Source organism: Pipra filicauda, unplaced genomic scaffold, assembly GCF_003945595.2.
Source record: "Pipra filicauda isolate LSUMZ 115617 unplaced genomic scaffold, ASM394559v2 scaffold423_size595307_pilon, whole genome shotgun sequence".
Taxonomy (NCBI): Eukaryota; Metazoa; Chordata; class Aves; order Passeriformes; family Pipridae; genus Pipra; species Pipra filicauda.
The window spans coordinates 206352-223065 of NW_024104558.1; the positions used below are offsets into that span (position 1 = coordinate 206352).

General features: G+C 48.6%; 1 protein-coding gene across 7 annotated transcripts in view; it reads right to left on the reverse strand.

Moving 5' to 3' along the window:
* Positions 1–16714, reverse strand: part of DOT1L (DOT1 like histone lysine methyltransferase) — a 77710-nt gene that overhangs the window by 41031 nt on the left and 19965 nt on the right. For 6 of the 7 annotated variants that reach the window (XM_027717220.2, XM_027717218.2, XM_027717219.2 and 3 more), the window contains exons 4-8: positions 14668–14731; positions 12637–12865; positions 11046–11140; positions 8216–8278; positions 756–811 (exon numbers count right to left, since the gene is read on the reverse strand). In XM_027717220.2, the coding sequence (XP_027573021.2) occupies positions 756–811; positions 8216–8278; positions 11046–11140; positions 12637–12865; positions 14668–14731 (507 nt within the window). The remainder of the gene's footprint in view (positions 1–755; positions 812–8215; positions 8279–11045; positions 11141–12636; positions 12866–14667; positions 14732–16714) is intronic. The other variant, XM_039385625.1, reaches the window with a different exon arrangement.

Sequence of the window (16714 nt, forward strand, 5' to 3'; positions counted from 1 at the left end):
GGCACCTCCAGAAGGAACTGAGGTCCAGAATAAAGCAGAAGTCAGCAGCCTCCTCCATGGCCTGCTCCTAAACCATTCCCTTGGGAGCAATCCAGGAATTGCCACAACTGAAGGCTTTCAGAGCCCTCTCTGACAACTGCCTTCATTCCCCCACATAACAGGGTGGCCCAGAAGGTCATGTAAAAATAAAGAGGGTTTCTTTTTTCTGCCCATAAGGCTGAAAGAATGCAAAGCTTTAAAAATACAGATGACTTTGATGGTTTTTAACAAATTTACTCCCTCTTTTTGCTCCCTCAGAAAAAGGAGCCTGACCCTCTGCACAGTTCTCCACATAAATAAGTCTTCAAGACAATTAGCTGAAATGAATTTTCAATTTAAGTTGGAACAGACTCACTTGGGTCTTTTGCTTTTTATTAAAGGGAAAGTGAGCCCCCATAGCCAAGATAATTAGTGTATTGCCAGAATCCCTGACAGGAACTACAGGGATATGCAAAACAAATGGAGGTTTCTGCTTGTCTGTACAACCAGGATTTATCTTGGATACACCCTTGGATGTAATACCATGGGACATGCATTTAAAGCCATTCTTCCAGTCAGAAAACAGGATCTAAAGAGGCCAATATAGGAGCTGGTAGATCAACTTCTGGTATTTGCTATGGAAATTCTATATAAAAAGCTGGCCAGGCTCCCAATTTCCATTATACAAACTCCCAAGTCTCCAGTTCATAAAGCAGCACTCAATGGCTGTACTGTACCTTGTGTTTGCAATTCTCTCCCTCCACTCTTCTGAGAGGAAGTCACCTCTTTCCAGCTTAAAAACAGACAAAGAACACAAAAACACACACACAGAGGAGTTAATGTTGTGCCCTTTTCCTTTGGAGAGGGACAAACGTGCTGTGCCAGTTCCCTGATCCCACAACAGCCAAGGCCAGAGGAAGTTTTTGGGGAGCACAGAGGGGATGAACCAGGCAGGGCTGGCTCTGCTCATTCCTCAGATCCAGAGGTGCCTCCCTCCCTGCTCCCACCTAGAGATACCCCAGGAAGGGTCTCTGGGTATCCTTAGTGCCCTGGGAGGGCTGTGATCCATGGAGATTCCAAAGCTGATCCCCAAATGCCTCCATGGCTGGGCCAGCACAGGGAGCTGAGCACAGGCTGGGAACAGTCCTGCTGGGAACCCAAATCCAGGCTCCTGTTGAGCTCAGGCACCTGATTTCCTGTGGGGCTAAATATAAACCCCAACTGCTCCCACCACCTTCAGGATGGAAGTGAAGGAACAGAAAGGTCTTATTTGAAAAGAAACACAGTCCTGACTCCAGTGACTCGGCAGCACCTTCCTGATGGCACCCCAGCAGCCCCAGGTGAACACAAAGCTCTCCCCAGAGCAATGTTTTCCCAGGGGTGTTTTGGGAACCCAAGGGCCACCCTCTGCTGTGCCACAGGTCAGGCAGGAGGAGGGTTGGGGAAGGAAGATAAGAGGAGAGGGAAAAACAAGATGCAGCTCTGTAATTAATGACAATGACAGCCCTTGGAGGGGTGAGGGGATGGTTTATCCCAGAACATCAAAGCTACCACACTGACTGCTCAGGATCCTTTTTCTGCACAGACTGCAGTGGAGTGACAGCTCAGAGGTGCCAGCACTGCAGTGCAGACACTGGGACAGCTCCCCTCCCTCCCTGGCTGAGCTGGGCACTGTCCCAGGGAAGTGCTCAGAGCCAAGACCTGGCTGTGCCACCACGGAGGACAAAGACACAGGTGCCAAGAGCAGCGGGGCTGCTCCCACGAGGAAGGATAAAAAACACAGAAGAAAAGAAGTCCAAATGTACACAAGAGGGCTGAGAAAAGTGAATATTGAGGGGTTTTGGGGAAGAGATCAGGACCTTTGGCAAGAGCTTCAAGCGTTAGAGACTAAACCCACCGAGAACGGCAGGTCAGAGCAACACAAGTGAGTCAGAAGAACCTGTTCCACCAAGCAGCTGGGCTGAAATGAGATTAAAACTAGAATTAAGGCCTGTGTTCTCCCCCCTGCTGGGAGGGGATGCACCTCTGACATCTCTGCTCCAGTAAAAACAAAGGATATGGTGGAGGCTGAACTCTGAGATCCAACCCCCCAACACCCTGCTGGGTCTGGGCAGAACCTAAACCAGAAACTCAAGGCAACAGCAGTTCTAAGATGAGTTCTTTTCACCTCATATATGGAAGCATTTTTTCTGGAGTTCTGTATGTGAATGGAGCCCATCTCTAGATGAATTTTAGGAGATCATTTTGTCTCCAAGTCTTGTGGTAAACAGTTCCATGGTTGAGTAACCAAGACACAGTCGAAGAAAACCCACATGACAGGCAACTGCATTTATTTTACAACACTTTTTGCAAGTCAGCTTCTCCCTGGCATCCTCCACACCACCAGTTTCTAAGGTCTCCACAGGGTTTTCAAACACTAACAGGGGAAAGAAAAACATCTGAAAAGCCAGGAAGGCCAATCCTGAAGCCACAGTTTGAAAGGGAACAAAGAACCAGCGTAACATGAAACGATCCTGAAATGCTGAGCTTCATATAAAGGTCTTGAAATCCAACCTAAGTGGCTGTTGGGCTTTCCTTGGATCCAGTTTCCCAGTGTGTTTGTCCTGCCTGGGTGGTCAGAGGAGCATTTATAACCCAAATCTCCCTGTTTAACTTGATATCACCCGTGGAGGATGAACATTTGCAAGCCAGAGCCATTTAACAATTCAAATGAACCCCAGCTCTGCTCAGACACATCTATTTTTGTGGCTCTGCTTCCCCAGCTCAGGCTTAGGGGAAAATCTCAGCAGGAAAAACACAGGAGCACAGAAATAACCAGATGGTCAACTGGGGCTGGAAGAAAATGGGTTATTTTTCTTCCTTTTCCCCTCTGGAAGCAAGGCAGGGATTCCTGGAGCAGGGGCTGCTCCCCTCAGAGACAGGACAGAGATCCCGGACCACTGGGGCAGTGACCAATAAAGGATTCCCTCCAAGGAGGAAAGCAGCTCCTTCCCCACCAACTGACACAGGGAATCCAACAGAATTCCCCCCAAAGTCCCAGACAGTTCAGAGGTTTACAGGGATTCTGAGAGTGAAACAAGAACTGGTGAGGAAAATGCAGTTGGATCAACCCCAGGATGCAGCAGAACGTGGTCCATGATGGTCATCCAGGGAGAAGGGGACACCTCCATCCCAGTCTCTCAATCTCTTCCAGTGTCCCCACCCCAATCCCGCTCCTCCCTCTCTCTCTTGGAAACTTAATCTCCTTAGTGAATAATGAATGGAAGGGACCATCTGTAACACAGATATTTTCATCTGATTAGACAATGCAGGAGATGCTTTCTCTAACAGGATAATTAGCTCAGCAAAATCTCCCCCAGAGCTGCACTGCTGCTAAATTTAGAAGGTAAACCAGGTTTTTACTCAAGTTTTTTTCAGCCAGGAATACACCCAACAGCATCTGGAACTCGATGGGAAGCAGCAGGTCAGAAGCAGCCAGAGGTACAGAGCAGTGGGTGTGTGCAGAGCAGGAATTTGGGCAGGTCAGACCTGGAGGAGGGCTGGGATCTCACCCAGGGCTGGACTGGGAGTCTCCCTGTGCCTGAGCAGCTCCACAGAGCCATAAATTCACAGGATGGCTCATTGCAGCCGCCTCCGTGCAAACACTTGGCTCCCAAAAACCAGCCAGTTCTGCCTGGAAAAGTACACAGGGTTATTTTTAGGTTCCTGTTCTCTTCAAAAATAACTGGAGGCATCGAGCCAAACCTCCCAAACATGGCACCATTTCAAAGCCACGGGGGACGTTTGGAGGGCTTTTCAAACCCCAGCCCGGCGAGATTGCCACTGAAACAGGGCCTTCAGGAACACCTGGAGTGAGCAGCTGCTCTGGCCCTCCCCGAGCTGCAGGGCCTGGGGGAAATGAAGGTTTGAGGTCCAGGTGATGCCAGTCTGCTCCCTGGGCAGCAAGAGGCACTGAAAGTCCTACACTAATCACTGCTTTTCTCCGATTTCCAGGAAAAACAGCCAGGGAGACACCCCAAACTCAGCCTGAGATAAGCCTGGAGGTTCACAAAGCCAGGTTTACGCTGATTTAGGCACTAAATGGGACATGTTGATCCTTGTGGGTCCTTCCAGCTCAGCATATCCTGTGATCTGTGAAGATTCCCCTCTAATCCACCGGCCTGAACCACAGAGCACCTCCAGCCCTCAGCAGCCCCCCGGTCTCCCCACCCACCCAAAATCCCTCAGCTTGGCAAAGCTGAGCTGTGTTTCCTGCCCTTGCTTTGAAGATTATTGTCATCTGCTGCTAAAACAGGGCTTTTATGGAGCAGGGCAGGAATTCTGTTATAACAACCCTGAGTAAACAAACACAAACCAAATCCTTGCCTTCAGCAGAGCCCAAAGTGCTCTGAGGGAGAAAACCTTCCCCACACAAGGGGACAATGGGTTGTAGGCACTGAGGACACCCCAAAAACGTCCTCCAAGGGGACCCCAGGCAGAGAAGAAGCACTTTGTGCCACACAGCAGCCTCAGCCTCCTGCCCCAGATACCTGAGATGGCTCTGAGTTTGAGGCCACAGGAGGATATTTAGAGTCAGGAACCGTGAAAACCCATCTGCCTGTTAATTGTGATAGCAGGTTTTAATTTGGGGGCTGCACATGTGCAGAATTCCCCAAGAAAGGCTCTCTAATTAGCCAGGCCTAACGACCTTCCCAAAGTCTCCTGCTTCCTGCTTTCTTGCAAAGACAGGGGAAGGAGCTAATCCTGGAAACTTCTCAGCTCCAGGGGAAGGGAATGAGAAGATCAAAGGAGCTGGAGCACAGTGAGATGTGTCAGAAGTGGGACATTCTCATCCAAAAGGCTGAAGGAGATGATGTAAAGCTCTACAGAAGGAGGATTCCCTCTGAATGCAGGAGACCAGCAAAGAATGGGATTTCCCCTAACTGAGCAGGAATTGGACATCCACAACCAGGAATGAGACACCCAGAACCACAGGCATGTAAATACTCATTTTATAGGACTATGAGACCCCCAGCAGCTGGAGAGCAGGAGAATTCCAAGCAGAGTATGACAAGCAACCTCCCTCCCACTCCTCTCCTGCCCCAAAGGGATCTTCCCCCTCTCCAGCTTCAGGGCTGACCCAGCTGGAGCTCTGCAGCAGCCCTGGGCACCCAACACCCCTCAGGACACTTTGCCTCCAGCTACTGGAGGAATTTAATGTGAATTATCACCTGCAGTGACCACACAACCCTGTCCTGCTTCCCTGAGACACCTCCATGCCCCTGAGGCTGCGGTTTTATATGAAAACATTGCTCCAGAGAGAGCTTTTCCTGTGATTGTTGACAAAATAGGATGGAAATACAGGTGGACAATCAGGATTTATTTTAAATGTTGTCACTGGACTTTGCTCTCCAGAATTCCAGAACTTCCAGCAGTAACAAGAACAACCCAGGAAGTGAATTTGAAGGCTTGCAGAGCAATTTAATGAGCAACAGCTCATTGTCCTTCTGTTCAAGCCTTTCCAAACACGAGTTTATTGGTTTGGAAAGCTTTTGGGGGGTGTTTTTTATTTGTTTACATTCCTGTCAATTTTCTTTTAATAGAAGTCCAAAAAAAACCCCCTGTTGGTTGGATTTGGGGCAGGTTACAAAAATATAGTGAGGTTCTGGCAGCCCCTTGGATTGTTGCAAAAGGCAAAAAGGCCATAAAATATTCCTCTGGAAGCTCCTGCCATGTGGTGAGGCTGGAGATGGTGAAGAACCACAGGGAAAATCATTGCCCAAGGAAGAAGGAACTGCTGAGCTGCACAAACCCAGCACTGCTGAGGTGACACAGCAGCTTTGCAGGGGAAACCAAAAATCCATTTGTATTGGGAAATTATAACTGTACTGGGCTTTGGGCTGTTAAAATAATCTAAAGCCCTGCAGGCCCAACCCCTGGATTTTCTGCTGCCTCGTGTCCCCCAGTTTCTGTTTTACCACATCCCCAGTGTTCAGCCAAAGCTGCAGGTGGGATCCGAGATTCTTCCCCCTGAACTCCTGCCAAGCTCCCTCCCCTCCTCCACCACTTGATTCTTCCCAAAATACTGAGTTTTCATGTGACTGCCTGGAACACTGGAGTGGGATTCACCAGCTGAGCTCTGCTGATGACAGACTATTTCAATTTGGGCTTATTTTGCCTCCAACATTTGCAGTTTTGGGAGCATCTTGCAGGGACAAAGTTGTTTTCCAGAAAGACAAAGATGCCAGGCTTTTAATTCTGTGTTTTCCAGCTGCATTGTGAGACAAGTTTGCTCTCTTTAATGAGTCACCTACAGCAGATGCTGCTGAGGAGCTTCTAAAGAAAATAAATGGGGATGTTTGATGAATAAAAACTAAATAAAATCTGCCCTGTGCCTGCATGTAAAAGACCAAAATCTGTGTTCAAGCATCACTCCAAGTGACAAAAAAACCATTTTCCCTAAGACAAAGTGCCGCAAGTGTTTTAACTCTTCCAAAAAAAACCCAGACTGCACATTCAGGGGAAGTTTTTACTCCAAACACTGCAGAAAGCAGAGTTAGAAAAGCCAAAGAACCTGGCAAAAATAAGCAGCTTTGTTCCAATGCAGCACCAGACCCTGGCCCTGGGAATGCTCAGGCTGGAAGTGCTGCCTAGGGCAAGCAATATGCTTCCAATATTTTATCCAAGCTCCTCTCCTATTCTTCACATTCCCCAGCTCAGAGGCAGAGGATCCTCAGGAACAGCTCCTTTCATGTCGTGCCAGCTGGGTGACACAATGGAAAAATGCCATATGGCCACTGGAGGAGCAGGGAAGCATTCCCAGTGCTCCCACAGCAGGAAGGAGTTAGCAGGGATATCCAGCCTGCTGCAAACCAGTCCCCCAGCAGCCTTCAGGAGGGAATCATTCCATCCAGCACAGGAATTCCAGGGAGAGAGTGCTCAGAGGCAGGTGGGACCAGCACCTTTCCGGCCTGTTTTCCAAAGGCAGAGCTGGAACAGCTTTTCCTACAAGATGAGCCCTCTGAAGGATCCCAGCAGCCAAAAAAACGGGGAAAAAAGCTGGGAAAATTGGGAAATAAACCTGGCATTTGATCCCACCCTGCTGGAATGCTCCAGCCATGTGGTTCACACCATTCCAAGAACATGGAAAGAATGGCTCTGTACAAAAGGGAAGGGAAGGAGCAGCTCCCAAACTTCAACCTTGACACAGGACACGGGGCCAGCGGCGACCTCTGAGCAGGACAGTGACCCAGCTGGGCTGGGAAATTAGGGAACATCCCTGATCCATCCAGCCTCTTTCCTGACCGTTGGAGAGCGGGAGGAGAAGCATAAATAGATGTATTTTCAAAATACTCACTGGGTTCCTGTTGAACAGGTATTTCACTTTCCATGTATTTCATGGGAAGTGATTGACCAGGGAACAGGTTTTCTTAATGAAAATTAAGGAGGAAAAAGGAAAAAGGAAAGGAATGGCACAGGACAGTGCATGGGTTTCACACTGTCATTCCAGAGGGCAAAACATTCACAAAGATGAAGCAACATGGAGAGAAAGGGAAAGTAATTCCAACACCTGTCCCTATCCCCAGGGAGGGAGATGCCCTGGGATGACCCATTTACTGCTCCAGATCCAGCTACAGCCTCAGGGCACCCAATTCCAATCCTTTCCAAGTCAGAACTAACCACCCCAGCACCCTTCCTGAGCCCACAGCCTCCCACTGCTCTTGGAGCCTCCTGCTCCAACCTCCAGCCAGAAGTTCCGTCCCTGCCACCCCACCCCCTCCAACCCCATCCCAGGTTTCCACACCTTCCCCTGCCTGGAACCAAAGCTCCAGCTTTTAGTTCTACTAGGAGATTCCAGAATCCCAAGGAGGAGCTGCCATTTCCAACAGTCTCTCCAGCAAAACCCCTGATCCATGGAGAGAGGGGGAGAAAAAAGGGAAAGAAGGCGTAGTATGAACGGAAGACACGGGGCAGCCCCAGTTAAAATGACATTTTAGGAGAATAAATCTTCCAAGAGTGGAAAGACCTGGAAGTGGTTCCAATAACGCCATACTACACATCAAGCAAGACAAAAAGAGAGGCTTTGGAGGATAGCTTGGAAAAACCAGGATGAAGGGAACAGCCAGGAAGCAGCTGTGGTCACACTGCTGGTGGCTGGGGGAGGCTGGAGAGGACTTTCCAAGCTGGACACCAGCAGGAGCCCCAGGATTTTACTCACTGTGTATTCTGCATGTTTTTTCCCATACCACTTCATCCACTTTCTGAACTCTCTGTCCATGGTCTGCAAGAGGGAGGAAAAACAAAAGCAGCTGTTGGGACATCTCCTGTTTCCAGAGCCATCCCAGGAGCAGAGGCACAGCTCTGCCAGTGCTCCCAACCCCAGGGAGTTCTGTCTGCTGGGGTTGGCTGGAGGCTTTTTGCCATTAACATTCCAAGGGCAGGCAGACAAACAGCTCCTGCTGTTCAGTTTCCTTAAAAAAACCCCAAATTTTTGCAAGTCAAAGCCGGAATGTTCATCCCTCCCCCTTTTCCTGGGAGATCCAGGCTGTAGGAAAGCACTGCCACTGCTCAGCACTAAAAATGGCACAACCTTGAGCAGCTCCTGAGCTGGGGCACATAATCCACAGGGAGCAGGAGGGAGGCAGCCCAGCCTAAGCCCTGGGAGCAAAGGGACACCCGGGCTAAAGCCAGGTCTGCTGGGGGCAGGGAGAGGGCAGAGAGCAGCATCCAAAACATCCCCATTCCCACAGCAACCAGGGATGCCCCAAACTGCATCCAAGGATTTTGGAGTGATGACATCCTTCACTCCAGGGCTGCAGAGGAGGGAGGGCTCCTACTGCCACCAGTTTGTCATTGCCTAAATAGAGGAGAAAGGAACCAAACCCCCCCCTATCCAGAGATCTCAGTCCCTCACAAACCCCCACAAGCACAATTCCAGCTGTCCCAATGGCTCTGAGCAGGGCAGGCTCTGGAGGGGAACCAGGGGCAGCTACAGCTCTACAACAGCTGGAAAATGCAACTCAAGTGTCTTGGAAGGCTGGAAAAACCCCTCCTGATCTTTAGAGTTTGGCCCAAAGTTGGAGGTAGCAGGGAAAGGAGACAAGGGAGAGTCTCCCTCTCTGGAGACACATCCCTGTGTCCCCAGCTCCAGGTGACCCTGCCCGGGCAGGGGTTGGACTGGGGGATCTGCAGAGCTCCCTTCCAACCCAAACCATTCCATGATGCTTTGAGAGGAGACCAGCAGGAATTCTGACTTCCCTGCCAGCTCAGAGATGGAGACCTCCATCACCAGGTCAAAGAAACCGTGTGTTAACAGATGTGCTTTAAAAACCTATTTCAAAAGCATTTCAAAGCTTAGCAGCATAACTCAGAAATCCTCAGGATTTTCTCACGCTGCAGAACTGCATTTTTATTTATTTTTTAAGACAACTTCACTAAAACAAACCCACAACATCCTTCAGCTGAAGCTTTTCAAAGCCATCTGCATTAATTATCACAGTGCCCAGAGATGTGTTGTCACAGCCAATCTTAACCAGAAACTTAATCCAAGCCCTCCCACAAAGGTTTGGAGGGAAGCTGGTCCCTGACACAGGCATGAGGCAGAGGAGCTGCACTCAGGCAGCTTCACCCACTGACACTGCAGCAGCTGTTGGGTTGTTAAATCTGGCAGGATTTAACCAGAATAATGCAGAATATTCACACGAAATACTCCTGAAGCTGGAGGTACCCCAGCAGTTAATACTCCCTAACTCTCCATTTGTGGGTGATTTCTCTGTTTGCTGTTTCCACTAAAGCCTTGTTTGCACAGTGCCATGAAGGGGTATTAGTGAGAGTGAGAATTTCCCTTTTAATGCTCATCTTTTAAGTTTAATAGTAAACCCAGAGGGGATTCCAGGCCTTGCAAGTGCTCCCTGGTGAAACCAGGACACTCCCACAGAGGGACTGCAGAGCCCTTCAGTTGGGACCTTCCACTGGGCCATGGCAGGGGAAACAAGATGGATTTTAGATCCTTGTCTGATGCTCCTCATCACTGTGTTGATGCATTTTTGCCCACACCACAGAAAGGGAGGATCAAGTTTAATTTTCCCCCTCCCTCCATGGGGTATAATCTTCCAGCCTGCACAGCCTGAGTCAGTGTTTTGACAATACCAAGGGAGAAGTTTCTGTTCAGGGACTGAAGCAAATAAACCTCTCCTGGTTAGGCTTGACTAACCTTTATTGTTGGCTTGTGGCCTTCCAGGTTTGCCTTGGAATTCATTATCTTTGTGTGTCCCATGGCACAGAATGAGAAGTGTAAAGAAGCCTGACTAATACCACAGAAACATGGAATGGTTTGGGTTGGAAGGGACCTTAAATATCATTTAGTGCCACCCCCTGCCATGGGCAGGGACACCTTCCACCAGCCCAGGTGGCTCCAAGCCCCGTCCAACCTGGCCTTGGACACTCCCAGGGCTGGGGCAGCCACAGCTGCTCGGGGCAACCTGTGCCAGGGCCTCACCACCCTTACAGTAAATAATCTCTTAATGTCTAATCTAAACCTTCCCTCCTTCAGCTTCAGGCCCTTTTAAGGTTTTCTTCATTCAGGTGCCTCCAGACACCCAACAAAGGCCTCATCAACGAGCCTCTGATGGTTTAATAACTTCAGCTTAGGACACCAAAGAGGGGCACCCCCACCACAGGCAGAACCATGGCCTTTAAAATATTTAAGAACTATCTCCTTGCTGAATTAATCCCAGATTTGCTGAACACTGTGGCCTCTGGAAGTTCTATCCGAGCCATTCCGGGCACGGAATAATTGCAGGTGTTTGTGTGAAGCTTCTCCTGCCCTTCCTTTTGAACAGGCCCTGTGTCAGTACTGTTCAAAGAGCTGAAAGCACTTCAGAAAGGTGATAATGCTCCCCCTGTGCTCTCCAGACTGGAAAAACACTCCTCTCCCCAAGCACACCGTGCTCCGGGTCTGTCTGACCTGGGAGAAAAACGGAGCAGGGCTGAAACTCCGACACTCAGCTATTCCTGCAGCCCAGCCAGAGCCACCCCCCGGGACCCACCTCGGCGTACTTGGCTGGAATATCAGCTTTCTCCACTCCATAGTGATGTTTGCAGTTCGTGGCTGCAGCCACTTGAAGCACCACCTGCCCCACACCTGCAGGGGGAAAACCCAAAGTGAGAGCAATTCCAGCAGAAACTACTGCAAGGGAGAGAAGAGTTGTCAGAGCAAAGGGCACCAGGAAAACAGCAGATAAACTGTGCAGGGCTGCAGGGGCTGCTTTAACTGCCAGGGTCTGACCTTCCCCCACAAGGCTCTGTGATCCCTGAACTCATTCCCACTCCCCAAGTGCTGCTCAGCCTCAAGGTGAGCAAGAAAATTATTGATTTATGATGAGAGCAGCTAAAAGTATCTAATATTTGAGTCTGCAGCACTACAGGGCTTCAGATATGATCTTCTGTAACCTTCCTGAACAAACAATTGGGAGCATCCACGACAATCTTTTTTTTTATTCCAGATGGAAAACAGTTTGTCAGATGTGATGCCTTTCTAAATGTCTCATCTGAGCACCAGGAAATGTCAGACATCAGTCCCACTGAGGGAGGAAATGGGGGTAAAAACAGCAAATCACTGAAGATGTGTTAAGATTGGGGGGGAGGGAATTGCAGTCCTGTATTTAAATTTAAAATATCTTTTTAAAAAATATTTTTCCCCAGAAGTCCCATATCACACCAGCAACAAAACCCAAAAACATACTTGGGTTAAAACTTCATAATACATCCAGTAAGAGGGGAAATTCTTGTTGCTCCTTTCCTGCCCTGAACCAGATTTACCAAGAAAAAGAACAGCATGTTCTTACTCAGTGTCTCTGTTCCACGTGGCCTTGAGTCATACCTGGTTTCCTCACCAACTAGGAACACCTATTTCCTTTTAAAACTCTAACCTGTGGCAGTTGTGGGTTACATTTTGTGGGGTCTCACAAGACAAATGTTAAAAATGAACTCTAAAATCTTTTCTGACACACTGACAAGTAAGTCAGAGGCAAAAATCTGCTTCATTTTCAGATCCCACACCAAGCGTGTCACGTGAGAAGGGCCAAGGAATCCCATCTTCAGACAAGGAGGTCATAAAATCCACTGAAAACAGATGAACCCTCAGGAATGCTACTTTATTTTTCAACCATCGTTTTTAACAATGTTTCTTTCTAAGTGTATCTATCAACAGCAACAGAAACCCAGAGTTCTGTAACAATTATTGAATTTGCAGTGATATTTCATCACCACAGAGAATGTTGGGGCATCTGGTTGTCCATTTAACCATGTCAGAAAAAGCAGGGGGATTATTTAGAAAAGATCCTTATCCTGCAAGGCAATCTTAGTCCTGGCTTATCCTGCATGACAATCTTTAGTCCTGGTTTACTTCTTATATAAAATTTGCAGTGATATTTTATCACCACAGAGAACGTTGGGGCACCTCGTTGGTCCATTTCATCATGTCAGAAAAAGCAGGGGGATTATCTAGAACAGATGCTTACCCTGCAAGGCAATCCTTAGGCCTGGTTTATCCTGCAAGACAATCCCTAGGCCTGGTTTATGTAAAGAAAGGGGAAAACCAGCAAACAAAAAGAGAAAAAGAAGCCGTCGGTCACTCACCACTGCCCAAGTCAACGAACAAATCGTCCTCTGTCATTTTGATCTCATCGATCATTTGGGCCACCAAGTCAAAGGAGGTTTCTCCGTAGACCTCTGGGGAGAAGGGCTCGTAGTTGTTGAGTTTCTCGGGGTCGGTGACCGAGTGGTTGTAGACCTGCTGCAGGATGTGCCGGAGCAGCCCGTTGGAGGGACGCGTGTTCAGCTTCATGGGCTGCGTCGTCCCCTTCCACTGCAGGAAACACAGGACGAGGTGGGAACCCCAGGGGGGGACGAGGGCACGGCCCCACAGCCAGGCTGGGATGGGAAATCCCCTCCCAGCACCTCTCCCAGCATCAAAATGGTCCTGACCCCAGGGCTGGGGCCCCTCTGCTCTGCAGGCAGAGAGCTGGGGGTGTCCACCTGGAGAAGGCTCCAGGGAGACCTGAGAGCCCCTTCCAGGGCCTGAAGGGGCTCAAAGAGACTTTGGACAAGGGATGGAGAGACAGGACAAGGGGAATGGCTTCACACAGGGTTGGATGGTATATTGGGAAGGATGGTATATTGTGAGGGTGGGGAGGCCCTGGCACAGGTTGCCCAGAGCAGCTGTGGCTGCCCCATCCCTGGAAGTGTCCCAAGGCCAGGTTGGATCAAAGGAGCAACCTGGGCTGGTGGAAGGTGTCCCTGCCCTTGGCAGGGGGTGAAACAAGATAAGCTTTAAGGTCCCTCCCAACCCAAACTCTTCTGTGACACTCAAGACAAACACAACCCCAGTTCTCTGCACTTCACACCTCACTGAGGGGTCATTTCTGCTGGAAACAGGTGCTAAAGGGGCCATTAAAGAGATGCAAACACCACCAGGCAATGGAAAGCTCAGCACTGAATAAAGCTGAGAAGGTGTGGAGTTTGCTCCCTGATTTTCTATTCACTCATCACCATTGAGCTGAGTGTGTGTCAACACCAGAGCAGTTGAATTGCGCCTCGGGAGCTGTCAGATGGGAGGGATCAGATGTACTCAAACAGGGAGTGGCAGGAAAGAGATGGAAATCAAGCTTCCTTTCTTCCTCAGGAAAAAAAAAACCCTGTCCTAAGTATAAAAGTTGTTAAGTTGTAAAAATGTTTACCTCCCCCTTTGATAAAAACAACCAAAAAGGGGCAGCTCCAGGACCCCTCCTAAATATTCCTCTGCTGGGATTCAGATGCAAGTGCAGAGGCTGAATAGCTTCTAATGCTCAGCTATTAACCAACATACACATGGATCCCAACAAGCACAAGATTTAGGGAGCTGTAGGCCCACAGAATGAAGGAAATCCTGGAAAAAAGTCTTTTTGCCATAATACTGCACACTTCAAATAATTGCCATAAGCACAGCAGAGAAAAAAAATCCACCTATACTTCTAAATTCAATAGAACAGTAACATTATTCACTGTTCATGTTTTGCTTCCTCCAGTTCAACCTTTTATGGGGTAAGAGAAGCAAAAAGCTCATTAAATTGGTCTGAAAAGACATGACATTCTCCTTCAGCCAGTGATGCCACAGAACAGAGAGGCTGAACTGTGTGGCAAGGAAATTCCTAAGGCACGGATCACCTCCACAACATGAGTTCATATGGATTATTTAAGCACCCATAAGCCACAGATTCCCCCCCACAAAAGTCAATCTACACAAGAAATCCCTGTGAAACATCTACGTGTTAAATGCAGAGAAACCTTTTCTTCCCCCCAGAGGTAACTCGGCTCTTTCCAAGTGCCAAAACAACAATGTCAGAGGTGCACAATACAGACCAACAGCTCCCAAACTCACACTCTGGGAACAAAGAGTGGGGTTTAATTCCTTATCTTCCTTAATGTCCCTCCAATGCTAACTCCTGACTGCCCAGGTGTGATGAAGAAAATAAGTTTAATGTCAAGATAAGCCTCCAAAAGGATGGAAGTGCTGGATATTGGTGAGGTGACAGTGACTGTGAGTCAGTCCCAGCTTTCTGGTGTTATTCACTCCGTGTGAGTTCAGAGCAGGCAGACCCCAAGGATGGCAGGGATGGGTTGAACACCTACCAACTGGTGGATGCTGTCGATGGCTCGGTTGTACTTGTCACACAGTCTCTGCATGCTCTCAAAGCTGGGGCACAAAACAAACACAGGGTCAGCTCAAACAGGCAGCTCTGGATCCCAAAATCTCCTGAGCTGGGAGGGACCCACAGGCATCAGCAACTCCTGAGCCCAGACCCCTCTTTCACCCCCCTTTGTACATTATTAGTTCACTTTATCCTGCAAGCCTGGCAGAAGCCTGTTTGGTTGGGTTAGATGCTCAAATTTACTCATTTATTAGCCACAAACTAGTAATCACTCCACCACAATTCTCCTTCTGACTCTTTGCTGGCTCACACCAAGTGTAAGTCTCCCAAGTGTGTACTTGAGCACACAAAGACTTTGGTATTCCCATGTTTGGTATGTCAAGAATATTTCTATAATGTAAAGCAAAAATACCCAAACCACATTAAAAGGTCACCAGCTGAACTGAAGGACGTTGGTAAAAATTGTAAGACTGCAAAATATACTCTTAGCAGTAACTAAAGGGACAACCCTGAGCTTTCCTGTCATCTTGCTTATTTAAGTGGGTGTTTAGGGTTTGTTTCTCTCAGAAGATGCATATATTTAAGACTTTGTTTCCTTTAAAAAAATCCCCAGTAGACCAGGAGCACGTGACAAATAATATTAGTATCTTTATTATAAGTCATACTTTGAGTTCAGTCCATTTTCTGTTAATTAAAGTTCTGTATTCTCAGAGTCATCACTTCTTTTCCATGTTCTCAGCTGCACAGAAACTTAACAGACCTGTTAATATTTCCCCTTTTTTCATGATAATCAGTCTTGAGACAAGCAGACCCTTCTCTAGAAATTAATTCTGGGTTTGAAAATGCAAACAGAGCCAGGGCACAACCTCAAATGTCCCCCAGCAGGAAAGCAGTTGTTCCATGGGCTGGTTGGGATTACGGTCAGTCCAGGCAGATGCCTTAATGACAGAGGGCTGAGAGGATTAAATAAATTCATCTCTGGCCAGGGAAGAGAAGATATTCCAGGGAACATTATCCATTACATAATCAGACCCACAAAGCAACAGCAAAAACAATCCAAGGGGTTCTGGGGTGACACAGTGAAACCAGGGCCATTCCCAAGGTCGGGGAGGAAAGGGGGGCCCAGGGGACAGCAAAAGGGACACCTGAGGCTCTTGTGATCCTCAGAGTCACTACACACCTCCCCCAGGAGTTCTGGCCATTCCAGCCCAAGCTTCCAGCTGCCTGTGCTTGTTTCCATGCTGGGACAAAGCAGGAGGATTTGGGCTGCACAGTGTGTGTGTTCCCATATCCCACTGCTCTCCCTCCACATCCCTGGATTGCTCCACCTGCTACGAGTCATTTCTCTGGCAATTTTTTTCAAAGGAATTAAAAAAAAAGACTGAAACCAAAATTCCAGGTTTATGGCTTCCTGGAAGAGCTGCAGGAAGGTGAGTGGGATGTGACTTTGGGGAACAGAGGGGTTTCCCTGTTATTCAGTTTTGCTGCCAACGTCACTGATGGTCCTCAGCTAAACATGCCCAGGGAGGGTGCCAGGACTATAAAATTACAGCACTGCAGCCACTGGGAGTAATCCACAAATCCAAGTTAATGGGCTTGATGACAAGGGAGGCTCAACCCTGATTTCAGGAGGAAGAGAGGAACTAACAGGTCTTGCAACGAAACAATAAAATACTGGGAGAGGAGGAAGCAATAATTTCAGCAGATCACGACAAGCATCCAGTGTTCAGGAGGTTTGGGATGGATCTCAGGGAAAGGTTCTTCCCCCACAGGGTGCTGGGGCACTGCCCAGGCTCCCCAGGGCAGTGGGCACGGCCCCAAGGCTGCCAGAGCTCCAGGAGGGTTTGGACAACGCTCTGAGGGACAGGGGGGGATTGTTGGGGTGTCTGTGCAGGGCCAGGGGTTGGACTGGATGATCGTTGGGGGTCCCTTCCAGTTCAGGATACCCCAGGATTCTATGATTCTAACTAAAGCAAGGGAGTTTCATCTCTAAACCCCATTCTAACAGTTTTACTCATGCTGTGGAC